Source organism: Neophocaena asiaeorientalis, unplaced genomic scaffold, assembly GCF_003031525.2.
Source record: "Neophocaena asiaeorientalis asiaeorientalis breed wild unplaced genomic scaffold, Neophocaena_asiaeorientalis_V1.1 scaffold76, whole genome shotgun sequence".
Classification (NCBI taxonomy): domain Eukaryota; kingdom Metazoa; phylum Chordata; class Mammalia; order Artiodactyla; family Phocoenidae; genus Neophocaena; species Neophocaena asiaeorientalis.
This window is the reverse complement of record NW_020173668.1, coordinates 1,516,943-1,533,494: the sequence shown is the minus strand read 5'-3', so window position 1 is coordinate 1,533,494 and position 16,552 is coordinate 1,516,943. Positions and strand designations below refer to the sequence as shown.

Here is a 16,552-nt window from a genome sequence, read left to right as displayed (position 1 = left end):
GGATTGTATGGTAGGAGTATGTTTAGTTTTTTAATACAATTGATTTTTATATACTGATTTTTTTCCCCCAGTAGCCTTGCTACTAGTTGTAGTAACGTTTTAGTGCATCTCTTTGGATTTTCTACATACACGATCATGTTATTTGCAAACAGAAACAGTTTGACTTTTTCCTTCCTGATCTTTATGACTTTTATTCATCTTCTTGCCTTATTGCACTGGTAGAACATCCAGAATAATGCTGAAAATAAGTAAATAGAGTGAACATTTTTACCTTTCCAGTTTTAGAAGGAAGCATTCAATATCCTATCATTAAGTATGATCTGCTTTTTATTCAATGTAACACTGAGGAAATTCCTTTCTAGTTCTAAGAGTTTAAAATCAACTTTGTTCTGTAGTTGTTTTTTTCAACTAAAGTCTTTGTCAGGTTTTCTATCAGGGTTACACTAAGCTTATGAAATGAGTTGGGAATTGTTTCTGCCCTACTTTCACAAAGTGTTTGTGTTAAGACTGGTGTTATTTGTTTCTCAAATATATATGAGTTCACAAGGGAAAACCGTTTAGTTCCGGAATTTTTTTGGGGCTGCATTGGGTATTTGTTGCTCTGCTCGGGCTTTCTCTAGTTTGGAGAGTGGGGGCTACTCTTCCTTGCAGTGCGTGGGCTTCTCATTGCAGTGGCTTCTCTTGTTGCACAGCATGGGCTTTAGGCACACGGGCTTCAGTAGTTGTGGCACACAGGCTCAGGAGTTGTGGCTCACGGGCTCTAGAGCGCAGGCTCAGTAGTTGTGGTGCACAGACTTAGCTGTTCCGTGGCATGTGAGATCTTCCCGGACCAGGGCTCGAACCCGTGTACCCTGCATTGGCAGGTGGATTCTTAACCACTGCGCCACCAGGGAAGCCCCAGTTCTGGAATTTTTCATGTGAAATATTTAGTAAGGAACTCAATTTCTTTAAACAATTATAGGATATTCAGATGTTTAATTTCATTTATAAGTTGTATTTTGTAAGGAATTTGCCTATTTCATATATTGTTAAACATATTGGCATAAAGTTATTTATATTATTAGCCTCTTAATGACTGTAGGACCATTAGTATGGATACCGGTAAATTGTGTTACCTCTTCCTTTGTCTTGATCAGTGCAGCGAGAGGTTATTAATTTTGTTGCTATTTTCAAATCTTTGTTCCCTTATTGTCTGTTTAATATTTTACTGATTTCTGTTCGTTATCATCTACCAGTTTTCTAGAAATAAGTGGGATGGCTTTACTCTTCTCATTGACATTGAGTACAGTCAGTCCTCCATATCTGTGGGTTCTAGGCATCTATGGATTCAACCAAACTTGGATCAAAAATAAATTTTAAAAAATTCCAGAAAATTCCAAAAAGCAAAACTTGAATTTTCCCAGTGCTGGTAACTATATACACAGCATTATAAGTAATCTAGAGATGATTAAAAGTCTACAGGAGGATGTGTGTAGGTTATATGCAAATACTACACCATTTTATATAAGGGACTTGAACATCCTTGGATTTTAATATCTGAGGAGGCTCCTGGAACCAATACCCCACGGATACAGAGGGACAACTTTACTTGGTCATAGTAAACCAAGGGGAGGAGGTATCCACTCTGTGTTAATTATTTCAAAATAAGTATCATTTAATCCTCACAACTCAGGTTGGAAACAGTCTCAATATACAGGTGAAGATGCTGAGATGTAGAGTAGATAATTAACTTGTTCAAGATCACTTAGCTACAAGAGTGTGAAATGAAAAGAGGAGTCTCTTGTGTTTGATTCCAAGGTGTGCTGAGGGTCCCCAAGACCACCTTCAGGTCTGGTGACTCACAGGACTCAGCATATAGTCAGACTCATGGCTATACTTTAGTATAGCAAAAAGACACAAAGCAAAATCCATAAAGAGAAAAAATACATTGGGCAAAATCTGGAGGGAACCAGGCACAAGTTTACAAAAGTCCTCTCTCAGTAGAGTCATGCAAGATGCAATCTTTGGCAATGTACTGTGACGATACGTGTAAAATGTTGGCTAACAAGAGAGCTCATTAGAAACTCAGCACCCAAGGTTTTAATTGGTGGCTGGTCATTTAGGTACCCTCTACCTAGGATGTACCAAAATTCCATTCTCTTTGAATGAAACTAAGTGTTCAGCAGAAACCATACTGTTTATACATGGTAGGCACAGTAAGACTCTCTTACCATCTAGGGAAAGTTTTATAATAGAGGGAACTATTTACTATTCAAGTTTCCAGATGCCAGCTAATGGCCAACCTTATAAGCAGGAATTTCTAAGAATAGAAGTCTTAGGTCTGCTATTTTAATTCTTTTCTGCACATAAGGCCTATGTTCTTTCCACTGTATCAGGAAAAGCAGTCAAGATTTGACCTAAGTCTGAATGACTTGTAGGGGCAAATGACAAAAGCTATGTTGAGAGGATTCTGAATTCTTTTCTGAGCTCAGCAGAAAAGGGTATCACGATATATTTCACAACAACTGTCAGTAAAAAGGAGGGCCTACATACTAAGTAATGGATTCTTGCTGACTGATAAGTCTACTGCAAAAACAACTTCAATTCAGTAATTACCAGTTATTGAATGATTACTCTGTTAGGTACTGTGCTAAGTATTTTACATGCATTATTTTATTTAATATTCATACTAATTTCTATTTTACACTAAAGAATTTGAGGCCTAAAAAAAAGAATTTGAGGCCTTGAGATGTGTCAGGTTGCCCAGGATCACACAGCTAGTAAGTGTTGGAGGTGGAATTTGACTCAAGGCCTAACTGAGGCCAGAAGCCAAATGTGAAAGCCTATGTCTTCATTTTTTTTGCTTTCATACTCCCCAGAAGATTTTTGAAAAACTATGAATCCCCTTATGCATTTTCATTCTTTTTTTTTTCCTTTGCAATACGCAGGCCTCTCACTGTTCTGGCCTCTCCCGTTGCGGAGCACAGGCTCCGGACGCGCAGGCTCAGCGGCCATGGCTCACGGGCCTAGCCGCTCCGCGGCATGTGGGATCTTCCCGGACCGGGGCACGAACCCGCGTCCCCTGCATCGGCAGGCGGATTCTCAACCACTGCGTCACCAGGGAAGCCCTCCCTTATGCATTTTTAAATGTAAAGTTTAAACAGTTGCAAATGATGTAATATTTGGTTATAGCGTTTAAAAATGATGAAACTGCATACCATAGGGATTTAATACTTATCACTATTCATTAAAAAAGGAATGCTCCCTTCTTTAACATTTAGAAAATTAAATCATTTCTTTTTATCCTTGAACATTATTTCTATTTCACTTATTCTGGAGAATTTTATCTTAATATTATATGTTTTCTTTGCTTGAAATTCTTTTATTGAACAATCTATCCTCCTACTCTACAAAAAAGTGTTTAACACTTAAAGTATCTGTGAACATAAACCTCAAAGCATTAAAAATTTTCTTTTGCATTGTATAATCACTGTAATTTTTATAAATATATGCCTGACCAAACCAACATAAATATACATTTTCAAAATTACAGCTTTATTGGGGCAAAATTCACATATCATAAAATTCAACTTTTTAAAATGTACTATTCAGTGGGTTTTAGTATATGGAGTGTGTAGCCATCACTACAGGATGGTTAATTTTATGTGTCAACTTGGCTGGATCACAGTACCCAGATATTTGGTTAAACATGATTCTAGATGTGTCTGTCAAAGTATTTTTTGGATGAGATTAACATGCAAATCAAAAGACTCCAAGGAAAGCAGATTATTCTCCATAATGTGGGTAGAATTCGTCCAATCAGATGAAGGCCTCAAAAGAATAAAGACTGACTTCCATAGAGTGAATTCTGTCAGTAGACTGCCTTCAGACTCCTTGAGCTGCAAGATCAACTTTTTCCTGGGTCTCCATGCTGCCAGCCTACCTTGCAGATTTTGGACTTGCTAGCCTCCACAACTGCGTAAGCCAAGTCCTTAAAATAAACCTTTCTCCCTATATATCTTATTGGTTGTTTCCTTGGAGACCTCTGACTAATATAATCAACATTATTTGGGAACATTTTCGTCATCCCCAAAAGAAACCTTGTACCCATTAGCAGTCACTCCACATTCTCCCCTACCCCCAGTCCCTGGAAACCATTCATCTACTTTGTGTTTCTATGTATTTGCCTATTCTGGACATTTCATATAAATGGAATCATAAAACACGTGGTGTTTTGTGACTGTCTTCTTTTTTTTGTGTGTGTGACTGTCTTCTTTCACAAAGCATAATGTTTTCACGGTTCACCCATGTTGTCACATGTCTCAGTACTTAATTTCTTGTTATTGCCCAATAACATTCCATTGTGCAAGATATATCACATTTTGTTTACGCACGGCATGCGAGATTCCAGTTCCCTGACCAGGGATCATACACCACTCCCCCCGCCCCAAGCGGAAGCACAGGATCCTAACCATTGGACCACTAGGGAAGTCCTTTGGATGTATGTTTTCAATTCTTTTGGGTATGTATCTAAGTAGCAGTATTGCTAGGTCTTATATTAAACCTGTGATTAACTTGTTGGGAACTACTAAAATGTTTCCCAAAGAGGTTTACACCACTTCACATTCTTACCAGCAATGTATGAGGGTTCCAGTTTCTTCACACCCTCATTAATCCTTTAATTAAAGCCATCCCAGTGGGTGTGAAGTGATAATCTCATTATGGTTTTGATATCCATTTCCCTAATGACTAATGATGTTGAGCATCTTTTCATGTGCTTATTGACCATTTCTCTATCTTTTTCTGGAGAAAGATCAATTCAAATCATTTACTCTTGAAAAGATTCTGTTGTTTGTCTTTTTATTATTGAATTATAACAGTTCTTTATATATATGGGTTTCTGGATACAAGTCTCTTACTTGATATATGATTTGAAAATGCTTCTCCCTTTCTGTGGGTTGTTTCAGCTTCTTGATGGTGTTCTTTGAAGCACAAAAGTTTTAAATATTGATGAAGTTCAATTTGTCTCTTTTTTTCTTTTGTTGTACATGATTTTGGTGTCAGACACCTAAGAAATTATTACCTAATCCAAGGTCACAAAGATTTACTCTTATGCTTTCTTCTAAGAGTTTTATAATTTTAGCTCTTATATTTAGGTTGATGATCCATTTTGAGTTACTTTATCCTTTTGTATGTGCATATTCAGCTATCACAGTAACTAACCATCTGTTGAAAAGACCATGCTTTCCTCATTGAACTGTTGTGGCACTGTTGTAAAAAATCAATTGACTAAAAATGTAAAGGTATAATATACAGTTTGATAAATGAGTATTTATCATAAAAAGTAAATTTTTTTTTTTGCAGTATGTGGGCCTCTCACTGTTGTGGCCTCTCCTGTTGCAGAGCACAGGCTCCGGACCCACAGGCTCAGCGGCCATGGCTCACGGGCTCAGCCACTCCGCGACATGTAGGATCTTCCCGGACCGGGGCACGAACCCGTGTCCCCTGCATTGGCAGGCGGACTCTCAACCACTGGGCCACCAGGGAAGCCCAAAAGTAAATTTTTTTGAAGTGCATTTCTCTAAAGAGATAAAGAAACCTGATTTCATTAAAAATTAAAAAATAAGTATTACCTTCCATTTATTGAATGACTCCATTGATGATAAGATGCATTATTATTTTATCTGTATAACTATTTTATTCACATAACTAATATCGCAAAGACAGAGATGAACCTAGGCCTGGCTGACTCAAAGTCAGGCTCTTTGTTTACATGATACTGGATGTGACCTGTTTGAAACAGCTGACTGGCCTCCCTCCCTATCCTAATCATAAATTATTATCTGAACAACAAAACAGCACTGTCCAGAAAAAAAATTTTTATCCTGTAACAGCCTGATTTTATGTCTTGTTTCACAAGAAAAAAGGCCCACTACTTGGATAGGTTTTTCCATTATTTACTTAATTTGCCGACCACTGAGTACAGATTAGTCTTAGTATAAGAGACTAAAGTGGGGATTTAGAGAGAGAAAACCTTTATTTAAATTAAGGGATTTCCATTCTGGACCTCCTAACCACTATTCATGCCAGATATGTGACAGAAATATTGGCCTATCCATTATTCATCTCATCTCCCTTGGAATTAACTGACTCTATCACCCCCTTGAATAGTCAGAGCTTCTTTCCAAAATTTGAGTTATGAATTAGCCAATTTCCCATCCAGAGCAAAACCAGTGAGACCAAAATGGTCATGTTTTCCTTTACACAGAATTTTTAAAATTACCTCTTATTTTCAAAGCCTATTTATCATTAGCACGTTCTAGGAAATAGCTAAATCTGCTGAGAACCTTCTTCCACTGCTATGACCTCACTACTAAAAACAAAAGGCTCTTTCAAAAGAGCTTTGGCACTAAGCCCAGAGAATACAGAATTTACTCTTACTTTTTTAAAGTAAGCAATAGTACAGTTATCTAGCTGAGAATTAAACCTTGTAATGCTTGTTGTACTTAAACTATTCTCTAGCCACCCAATACAGAATAATTAAAGCAAACAAATCTTTATTGCAGAACTTGTCTACCCCTGTTGCTTTAAATACATTGCTGGTGCTGGGCCCTCTGGGGAGAAAAAAGGAACTAGATAATCATAACACACAGAAAAGCCCCATAGTCAAGAGAGTCAAGAGTCATAGTTGAAGAGAACACTAAAAGCACTGGATCAACATCTACTACACAAATAAGCTGTTCCTGGAAAAAAAAATTCTCATCCTATATTCAATTATGTATTCTAATTTCTCCTTTTCTTTCACTGTATAACCAATATTTGTTAAACTTCTATTATGTATGAAGCATGGGGAAATCAAAGGAGAATAAGAAAGACAAATGATCCTGTGCTCCTAGAGCTTATAATCTGGTGGAGGAGACATTACTAAATGAGTAAACAAATATAGTAATTATAGATTATAGAAAGAAGTAAACAGGGTGCTGTGATACAGACTTGATATAGAGGAAGGAACCCTCTTTTGTAGGATAATCAGCAAAAAATTTTAAAGAAAATAATATTTAAGCTGGTACTGACATTTAGCTCATCCTCAAAGGATGAGAAGAAATCCATGGGAAGTTTGAAGAAGAGCTTTGCAGGCAATGGTAATAATAAGCATAATGGTCTTTTGGTTGGAAAGAGTTTGGTATGGCCTAGAATCTGAAAGAAGGCCAGCATGACACACAATACAGTGATTATAAGGGAAATATGGGAAACAACAGAGGCAGAAAAATGAGGTAGTCAGGAACCAGATCATTCTCAAGAGTTGGGGTAAGGAGTTTATAGTTTAATGGTGAGCCACTGAAAGGTTTTAAGAACGATTTAGTTTAAGTTATAAAATCATTTCCCTTTTTACTGTGTGGAGAGTAGATTGGAAGGGAGTAAGAATGGAAGTGGACAGATCTGTTAGAAAGCTATTGCAATGGCCTGAGCAAAAGATAATAGTGGCATGGACTTGAAAAATGGCAATGGAATTTGAAGAGAAGTAGGATATATTTCAAGGACGAAAATAACAGAACTTGTAGATGGATTGGATGAGGTCAATCCAGGAAATCCAGGATGCCTTCTAGGTACACTTTACTTATCTGATAAGCTCAACAGTATGATCCTGGAAGGTATTATTATTGAAATGCTAAACAAAGACTTGAATTTTCTCCAAAAATAAATAAATCTTGATCAATTTTCAAGCATATAAACGATCAGAAAAAGCAGTGGGCCCTTTTCCTTTGATTATTACATATCCACAAATCATCTCCCTTTGAACACAGAAAACACTTGAAACTGAAGTAATGAATAGTTGGGTTTTCCTAGATGATTTACTTAGAGAATCAAATGTTACAGATATAGTGTTTATTGAAACTCCGGTGAATAAGATTTACGTCATTTTGACCCCTAGATGGCAAAAGGGTTTGCAAAATTCTTCAGAATACCTATAATTAAATGGTAACGACTTGACCCCATTGGAGATGTAGAAATAATAAGAACACAAAGACATTTCACCCAAACTCAAGAAATACCATTTCCTCTCAGTAATATATTGTGTATACTGAGTACTCACCGACATGAATGGGGGCTGGGAATAATCCATATTCATGCTCTCCCGGAGTGTATTCCAGCTTCTCTTTCTTTAATTGGATCAGTCGGCTCTTTGGGCTGTGATTAGAAAAGAATGGAAAACAGTGAGAGGCAATGAAATTTCCTTTTGTGGTAAAATAGAAAAAAAAAAAAAAATCACTCTATCGAATATTTGTTTTAGTGGTGATCATTTTGTAATGTATAGAAATATCGAATCACTATGCTGTACCTCTGGAACTAACATAGTATTGTAGGTCAATTATACTCAATTTAAGAGAATGCGATACTATTTTGAGTTAAAAATCACCTTTATAAATATAATAAGGAATGAACTTGGCTTCACAGCAATTTATGCAAAAATACTGGGGGGCTTTAATCAATTAAAAAATGTTTATGTAATCCAATTGAGCTATAGATAAGATTTCATAAAGTAAGCAAAATTCCAAATTCACAATTTAGAGTGATAATTTTTTTTAAAGTGTAGCTACAAAAGTATGTTATTTTTCTATAATTCTGATCCCAAACTAGTCATTTCCTGTGACTCTTACAAAAAGGGACAAAGAAAATTAACAATAACAAATGGTTTATGTGCATGAACTATTTTGTGTGACTTGTTCTACATGTCAAAAATAGTTGACTTATATACATATCTGGTTTGTAAATAAAATTGTGAATAGGGGAAAAAAAGAGTATTTGTTTTAACAGTGGCTTAAACCTTAAAACCCATGTTTTTTGGGAGGAGGGATACTAAGTATTTTCGTATATATATATTTTTTTTTTCGTATATTTTTAAAATCCAAATTTCTGGAATTGTCTTTTAGGAATTATACATAAGATGCATTCTCCAATGCATCTCCAATGCACTAACATTCTCCAACAGTTTTGCAGAAGGAACCTAAATTTCAGATCTGATCATAATGACTGCCTTATATTTGGTTAGTGATTTATAGTTTATAAAGTGCTTTCACACATTATCATTTATGTCAATCCCGTGAAGTAGGTAAGAAATGTTAACTCTAGTTTACAGATTTGAAAACTGATGCTCTACAAGGCTAACTGACTTGCTTTAATTTTTGTAGCTGGCAAGGAGATTCAAGATGAAAACCTTAGTTCCTTGCTAAACTCCTATTCATTTACTATTCTTTTTATTTTATTCCACCATGTCCCATCAGCTTTTACCTCTTCCACTCATCTTACTGGGTCTGCGTTCCTAATGTTTGTTATGAGATCAAAACCTGAAGAGATTTCTCAGATACATAAAAGGAAGGGAAAAAAGGGGAGGAAAAAGGAAATGAGAAAGAGGAGAGCCTCATTCAGTCGACTCTGATTTTATTTTGGCTTAAAGTTCCAGTAAATAAAGCAAGGTGGATATATTTCTTTCATGAATTATGACATGCTACCTTTCAAAAAACAAGTCTAGTCTATTATATCTTGTAACAAGTAGGTATGTTAATACACACTTTGCAGATGAGAAAATTGAGACCCAAAGAAGTTATTTATAGAAGCTTTAGTTCTTATTTGAAGACTGGTTCTTTCTAGTGGATCATTCATTTATTTATTCAACAATTACTGAGCACTCATTAAGTCCAGGCCCTGTTCCAAGTACTAAGAAACAGTGGGGAAAAAGATAGTTTACTTGGGTAGATATACAATAAGGAAATAAGAAAAACTAAGAAAATGAAAAAAAAAAACAACCCAGAAAATAATAAATGCTAGGCAAATAATTAAAATGTGATGAATAACAAGTAATTTGGGAAGGCTTTTCTAAGGAAGTGACATTAAGCTAAAATGTAAATGTTACTGATACTCAGGAGAGGATCTGGGAAATGGAGGAAGATCAGGCAGAGGAAATAGCTGATATAAGATGAAAGTTTAAATGAGATTGGAGAATTAGAAGAAATGAAAGGAGGCTGAAGCAGTCCAGGTAAAGTTAGAAACAAAGTCATGTAAAAGTTTAAAGGCAGTGGTAAGTAGTTTGGGGGACAGTTACAAAGAAGGAAAGGAAAGATGCTAGACTGTTCTACGTATATCTAAAGACCACTTTTCTCATTTTAAAAACGTGGCCCTCAAAAATGATTGTGAACACAAAGATGAATTTTTTAACCAACTAAAAACTATATTTCTTCATCATCAAAGTCAAATAGATCAAGAAAACAACTGTGTCTAGAACCAAGCACTCAGCATGAAAGAAAATTTGGTCTACACCTTACTAGATTCAAGACATATCCAAACTACTTAAAGAAATAACATAAAAGTTTTCATTTAGCTAACAAAGGAATGGAAGTAAAACTGGTATTTTACCCTGGTGCCAACAGGGTAAGCAAGCATATAGGGGGCAGTAGTCGCGAAAGAAAATACCTGGCACCCTGAAGTGAACAGACAAGCAAAATCACAAAAAAATTCAGGGTCACCTGCATAGTTTTACGCCCTCAAATAAATGAAACCTTGAATACATCCTATCAATTACCAACTGATTGCCTATAAAACTCAAATTTATCCTTGATTTTGCAATGCTGATACCTAAGACGCATGACATCATTATGGATATGATAATCATGTGAGAAACTGTTTTCCTAGTTCTTAGCCAAGTCTGACTTTGGTTCTAATTTAGACATAACCATTTATTTCCCTGTTGGTTACAACCACACGGAAAGCTCTCTCATTGTTTTAAATACTCCATTCTGTGTGAGCTCTGAAGAGTGGTATATTAAGAGAGAGAATTTGGTTGTCTCTGTCAGTTTGTCTTGTAGATTCTGAACATTCCTGGCATTTTCTGTGGTATTCATTTGTGTGCCACTATCAGTTCAAATCACAGGAGAAAATCTTCATACTTGTAGGAAAGAAGAGTAGCCATTTCAGATACAGAAATGCCGTAACTTACAGTAGGCTGGACAGTAAAAAAAGTTGCTGTGACGGGTGTTTACTCTAGCCTATGGCTGAAGTTGCAAAAATGAGACTACAGTGCTATGTGTAAGTGTGTAAATGAAAAAAACTCTTTTGCCTTTATTGTCAAAAGAAGTTAGTTTGCCTTTCACAATGTTCTATTTATAAATGTAACCAATTCAGTATTTGTGGCCAACTTTCTCTCTCTTTGGTAGATTATTAGTTTTAATAATTTATCATTTGGATAAGAGGATATCTAATTAAAACAGGCAAATCCACCATCATATGGGAGAAAAATATATGATTATTTAAGGAAAAATACAAAAAGTTAGTGTTCCTAATAATCATTAATTTAATGCTATTATGTTTATCTTAAATATTGTCTACAGTCATTTCTTGGCTTTAGGTATTTATCATCTTATTTTCAAACCTTGTCAACTCTAATCTAGGCCCAAAACTCAAATTAATAAAACTATTAAGATGTCTTTTATACTCAAACTATCTTAGAAGTTTCCCAGACAGCTGGTAAGTCACACCAAGGACTTATTCCCACACTTGCTTTTATTTATTTTTTTGCCACACTGTGTGGCTTGCAGAACTTCCCTGACCACAGATAGAACCTTCGCCCCCTGCAGTGGCAGTGCGGAATCTTAACCACTGGACCACCAGGGAAGTCCCTGACAGTTTTTTATTTTTTAATAAAGTGAATGCTGTTTTTTTAAAAAAAGTATTTATTTTATTTTTGGCTGCATTGGGTCTTTGCTGCTGTGCATGGGCTTTTCTCTAGTTGTGGCAAGCAGGGGCTATACTCTTCCCTGCGGTGTGTGGGCTTCTCACTGTGGTGGCTTCTCTTGTTGCGGAGCACGGGCTCTAGGTGCGTGGGCTTCAGTAGTTATGGCACATCGGCTCAGTACTTGTGGCTCACGGGCCCTAGAGCGCAGGCTCAGTAGTTGTGGCACATGGGCTTAGTTGCTCCGTGGCATATGGGATCTTCTCGGACCAAGGATCGAACCCGTGTCCCCTGCACTGGCAGGTGGATTCTTAACCACTGTGTCACCAAGGAAGTCTCACTGTGTACTTTTAAGACTGGAGAAAAGTACACTAATGTTCCTATACTTGATTGGAACAGTAACTGTCAAAAACTTTATCCTCTTTATCAAGAACTTTTTTTTTTTCCCTAGGTTTGAAATCCATGTCAGTTAGTGACAAGCATAACATATATTTTACTGGATGCATTAGAAGAGTATGGAGAATTGTCAGTGTCTTACCTTTCTATAATGTTTTCATTCTCTGAGAAATTTTTGGTTAAATCTTTATGGCTAAGACTGCTGGAAGAAGTATCAAAAAACCCTCAGTAAATGACAATCTCAGTTATTTTTGACTAATGATACTAGTGGCAATAAGATTATGGGTACAGATTTCCCTGTACGTTATAACTGATAGCATCACCTTAAACAGATACTTGTTAGACTGTAAAAAGGGACAGAGCTAGAATTTCCAGGAAATTTTTAGCCAGGAAACAAATGATTTTGTGAAAGCAGACAGTTTAACTCAAGATCAGCAAAATAAGAATTACCTAGGACTATAAAATTGATTTAACTGTAGTAAATATATTTTAATGAGTGTATAATAAAGACCTTTTCTTTCTTCTTAATCTTTCTATATAACCCTGAAGTTATTAGGTGATGGCTGTACACAGTGAAATTAAATACTTTTTAACTGGTATACTGTTCCAAAGCCTTAAATTAAGAAATCCTGTAAATGTTCTTAATATAAATTATAAGCCTACAGGAGAACTTAATAAAATTTCTGTATAAAAAAGAAGATACATGCTGATTGGTCTAACCTAAAAAACTGTTCACAATATTATATATACAGTCACACCTTACCTTATTTTACTGCACTTTGCAGGTACTGTGTTTTTTTTTTTATTATAAATTGAAAGTTTTGTGGCAACCCTGCTTGGAGCAAGTCTACAGTGCCATTTTTCCAAGGGCATTCTCTCACTTCTTGTCTCTGTGTCACATTTTGGTAATTCTCACAATATTTCAAACTTTTTCATTATTATATTTGTTATGGTGATCTATGATCAGTGATCACTGATGTTACTCTTGTAATTGTTTTGGGGAGGCTCAAACCATGCCCATATAAGACGGTAAATTTAATAAATGCTGTAGAAACAGCAAGAGAACTAGAAATGGGAGCCTGAAGGTGAGACTGAACTGCTGCACTCTTGTGGTAAAACTTTCACGGATGAGGAGTTGCTTCGTATGGATGAGCAAAGAAAGTGGCTTCTTGAGATGGAATCTACTCCTGGTAAAGACGCTGTGAAGATTTTGTTGAAATGGCAACAAAAGATTTAGAATATTACATAAACTTAGTTGCTAAGGCAGTGACAAGGTTTGAGAGGACTGACTCCAATTTTGAAAGAAGTTCTGTGGGTAAAATGCTGTCAAAGAGCACTGCATGAGAGAAAAAGAAAAAGTACTGCATGCTGCAGAGAAATCATTCATGAAAGGAAGAGTCAAAGATGCAGCAAACTGCACTGCTGACTTGTCTTGAGAAACTGCCTTAGCCACCCCAGCCTTAAGCAACCACCACCCTGATCAGTCAGCAGCCATCAACGTCGAGGCAAGGCCCTCTATCAGCAGAAAGATTACAACTCGCTGAAGACTCAGATGACGGTTAGCACTTTTTGGCAATCAAGTATTTTTTAATTAAGGCATGTACATTGTTTTTTCAGACATAATGCTATTGCACACTTAATAGACTACAGTATAGTGTAAATATATCTTTCACATGCGCTGGGAAACCAAGACCTCCGTGTGACTCCCTTTCTTGCAATATTCACTTTATTGCAGTGGTCTGGTATTGAACCTGCAGTGTCTCTGAGGTATGCCTGTGTACATATAAGGTAAACTGCTTTTTATGCTCCTATTTCGAAAAACCCATTTTCCTTCCTATGTGCAAAACACCCAGTTCTTTCCTACTGTGAGTTTCTTTCCTGTGTATCACCTTACTTTTACACAGAACACTTGACTTCTGACACCTCTGGTAATAAAATGTGCGGAAATTTTTCACTCTGCCAACCAATTCTCTTCACACCAGCTAGGTGTCCTAAAATTTAACTTAAGTCTAACACTACCTACCTGGAGACACTGTCAGATCCCACAGGTTAAGGGCTCCGTCTCATAAGTCTGCCTCCATTCTACCTCAGATGTCAACTGAAAATAGTAAGTCCCCAGTTTATCCACAACTTATGTCCTACAAATTGGAGGTCCCCATTACCCCCTCTCTCAGGTCTGATTAATTTGCTATGGCTGTTCACCAGTCACAGAACTCAGGGAAACACTTACTTACGTTTACCAGCTTATTAAAGGATATGATAAAGGATACAGGTGAACATCCAGATGGAAGAGATGCATAGGCAAAGTATGTGGGAAGAGGTGTAGAGTCTCCATTATCTCTCTGGGTGTGTCACTCTCCTTGTACCTCCAATTGTTCACCAACCTGGAAGATCTCTGAACTCTGTACTACTGGGATTTTATAGAGGCTTTCTAACATAGGCATGATCAATTATTAGCTCAAATTTCCAGGCCCTCTCCCCTTTTCTGGAGGATGGCAGGATGGGGCTGAAAATTCCAAACTTCTAATCATGGCTTGGACTTTCTGATGACCAAGGGCCATCCAGGAGCCCACCCAGAGATGCCTTTTAGAAAAAAAAGATGCTCATAGTGCTCTTATCACTTAGGAATTTACAAGGGTTTTGGGAGCCCTGTTTCAGGGATAGAGTCAAAGACAAATATTAGAACAAGAGACGCTCCTAAATTTTCCTATCCCTTAGGAAATTATAGGGATTTTAGGAGTCCTGTATCAGAAACTGGGGGCAGAGACCAACTAAATTTTCTATTACCTAACGGTTTCTATACTTTTTATGACCATGTAGTTAAATTATGTAGGTTCAGTATGATATATAATTGGATAAACCAAATTTGTAACCATGAAGAATCTTATTTAATTTTATACGACAAGATCACTAATAAGGACAAGACGTACACTTCATAAGCATAAATGATACCTATACAGTCCTCTCAGGAAACCGGCCTGCTATTTATTCTATGGCTTATGGAATCCCATAATTTAAAGGGAGTAAGAAATGTCACTCTTGGCAGGTCGGGAACACTGACAAATATGGGGGTTTTAAAGTAATAGGATTTTCCTACAGGGACTTCCCTGGTGGCCCAGTGGTTAAGAATCCCCATTCCAATTCAGGAGACACGGGTCTGATCCTTGGTTGGGGAACTAAGATCCCACATGCCGCGGGGCAACTAAGCCTGTGCGCCACACCTAGAGAGCCCGTGCACCACAACTACCGAGCCCGTGCGCTCTGGAGTCTGCAGGCCACAACTAGACAGCCCGGGTGCCAAAACTAGACAAGTCCAAGCGCCGCAACGAAGACCCAGCGCAGCCAAATAAAATAAAACAAAATGAGGCTTCCCTGGTGGTGCAGTGGTTGAGAGTCCGCCTGCTGATGCAGGGGACACGGGTTCGTGCCCCGGTCCGGGAAGATCCCACATGCCGCGGAGTAGCTGGGCCTGTGAGCCACGGCTGCTGAGCCTGTTCCGGCGGAGCCTGTGCTCCGCAACGGGAGAGGCCACAACAGTGGGAGGCCCACGTACCGCAAAAAGTAAATTAAAAAAAGAAATAAAAGAAATAAAAAAACGAAATAAAGTAAAATAGGATTTTCCTAGTTATAGGTCTCCCATGTGAAATTTGACAGAGAGTTGGAAGGCTTTTGGTTCCTCATCTTTGTAGATGAGTTGATAAGGGCAATAAAATACTTCTGACAGAAAAGTAAATTAAAACTTTTATAAAGGTTTCCAACCAGTAGCTGATTCTGAACCCTTAGAAACATGTTGCTCTAGATGCTATAATCATATTACAAGGAGATTTTTGTATATTAATTAATAATATACTGTATATATCAATATATGTAAATAAAATTGGCCTTATTTTACATCAAATTAATGATACTTAATCAGAAATCACTAAACAAATGTATGTGGTAAGAGATATACACCATAACCACATTGGATTCATTCCAGAGTCACAAGAATGGTTCAACATACTCAAATGAATCAATGTGATACACCACATCAACAAAAAGAAAAGATAAAAACCACATGATCAACTCAATAGATGCAGAAAAAGCATTCAATAAAGTTCAACACCCATTCATGATAAAAACTCTTACCAAACTGGGTACAGAGGGAATATATCAACATAATAAAAGCTATTTATGACAATCCCAGAGTCAATATAATACTCAACAGTGAAAAGCTGAAAGCTTCCCACTAAAATGTGTAACAAGACAAGGATGCCCACTCTTACCACTTCTCTTAACATAGTATTGGAAGTCTTAGCCACAGCAATCAGACAAGAAAAAGAAATAAAAGGTATTCAAATTGGTAAAATTGTCCTTAGATGCAGATGACATGATACTATATACAGAAAATCCTAGGACTTACCTGGTGGTGCAGTGGTTAAGAATCCACCTGCCAATGTGGGGGACATGGAT

At 37.0% G+C, this 16,552-nt stretch overlaps 1 protein-coding gene across 5 annotated transcripts in view; it reads right to left on the bottom strand.

Moving 5' to 3' along the window:
* Window positions 1-16,552, bottom strand: part of ASH1L (ASH1 like histone lysine methyltransferase) — a 210,802-nt gene that overhangs the window by 59,365 nt on the left and 134,885 nt on the right. For all 5 annotated transcript variants that reach the window (XM_024748118.1, XM_024748117.1, XM_024748116.1 and 2 more), the window contains one exon: window positions 8,075-8,169. In XM_024748118.1, the coding sequence (XP_024603886.1) occupies window positions 8,075-8,169 (95 nt within the window). The remainder of the gene's footprint in view (window positions 1-8,074; window positions 8,170-16,552) is intronic.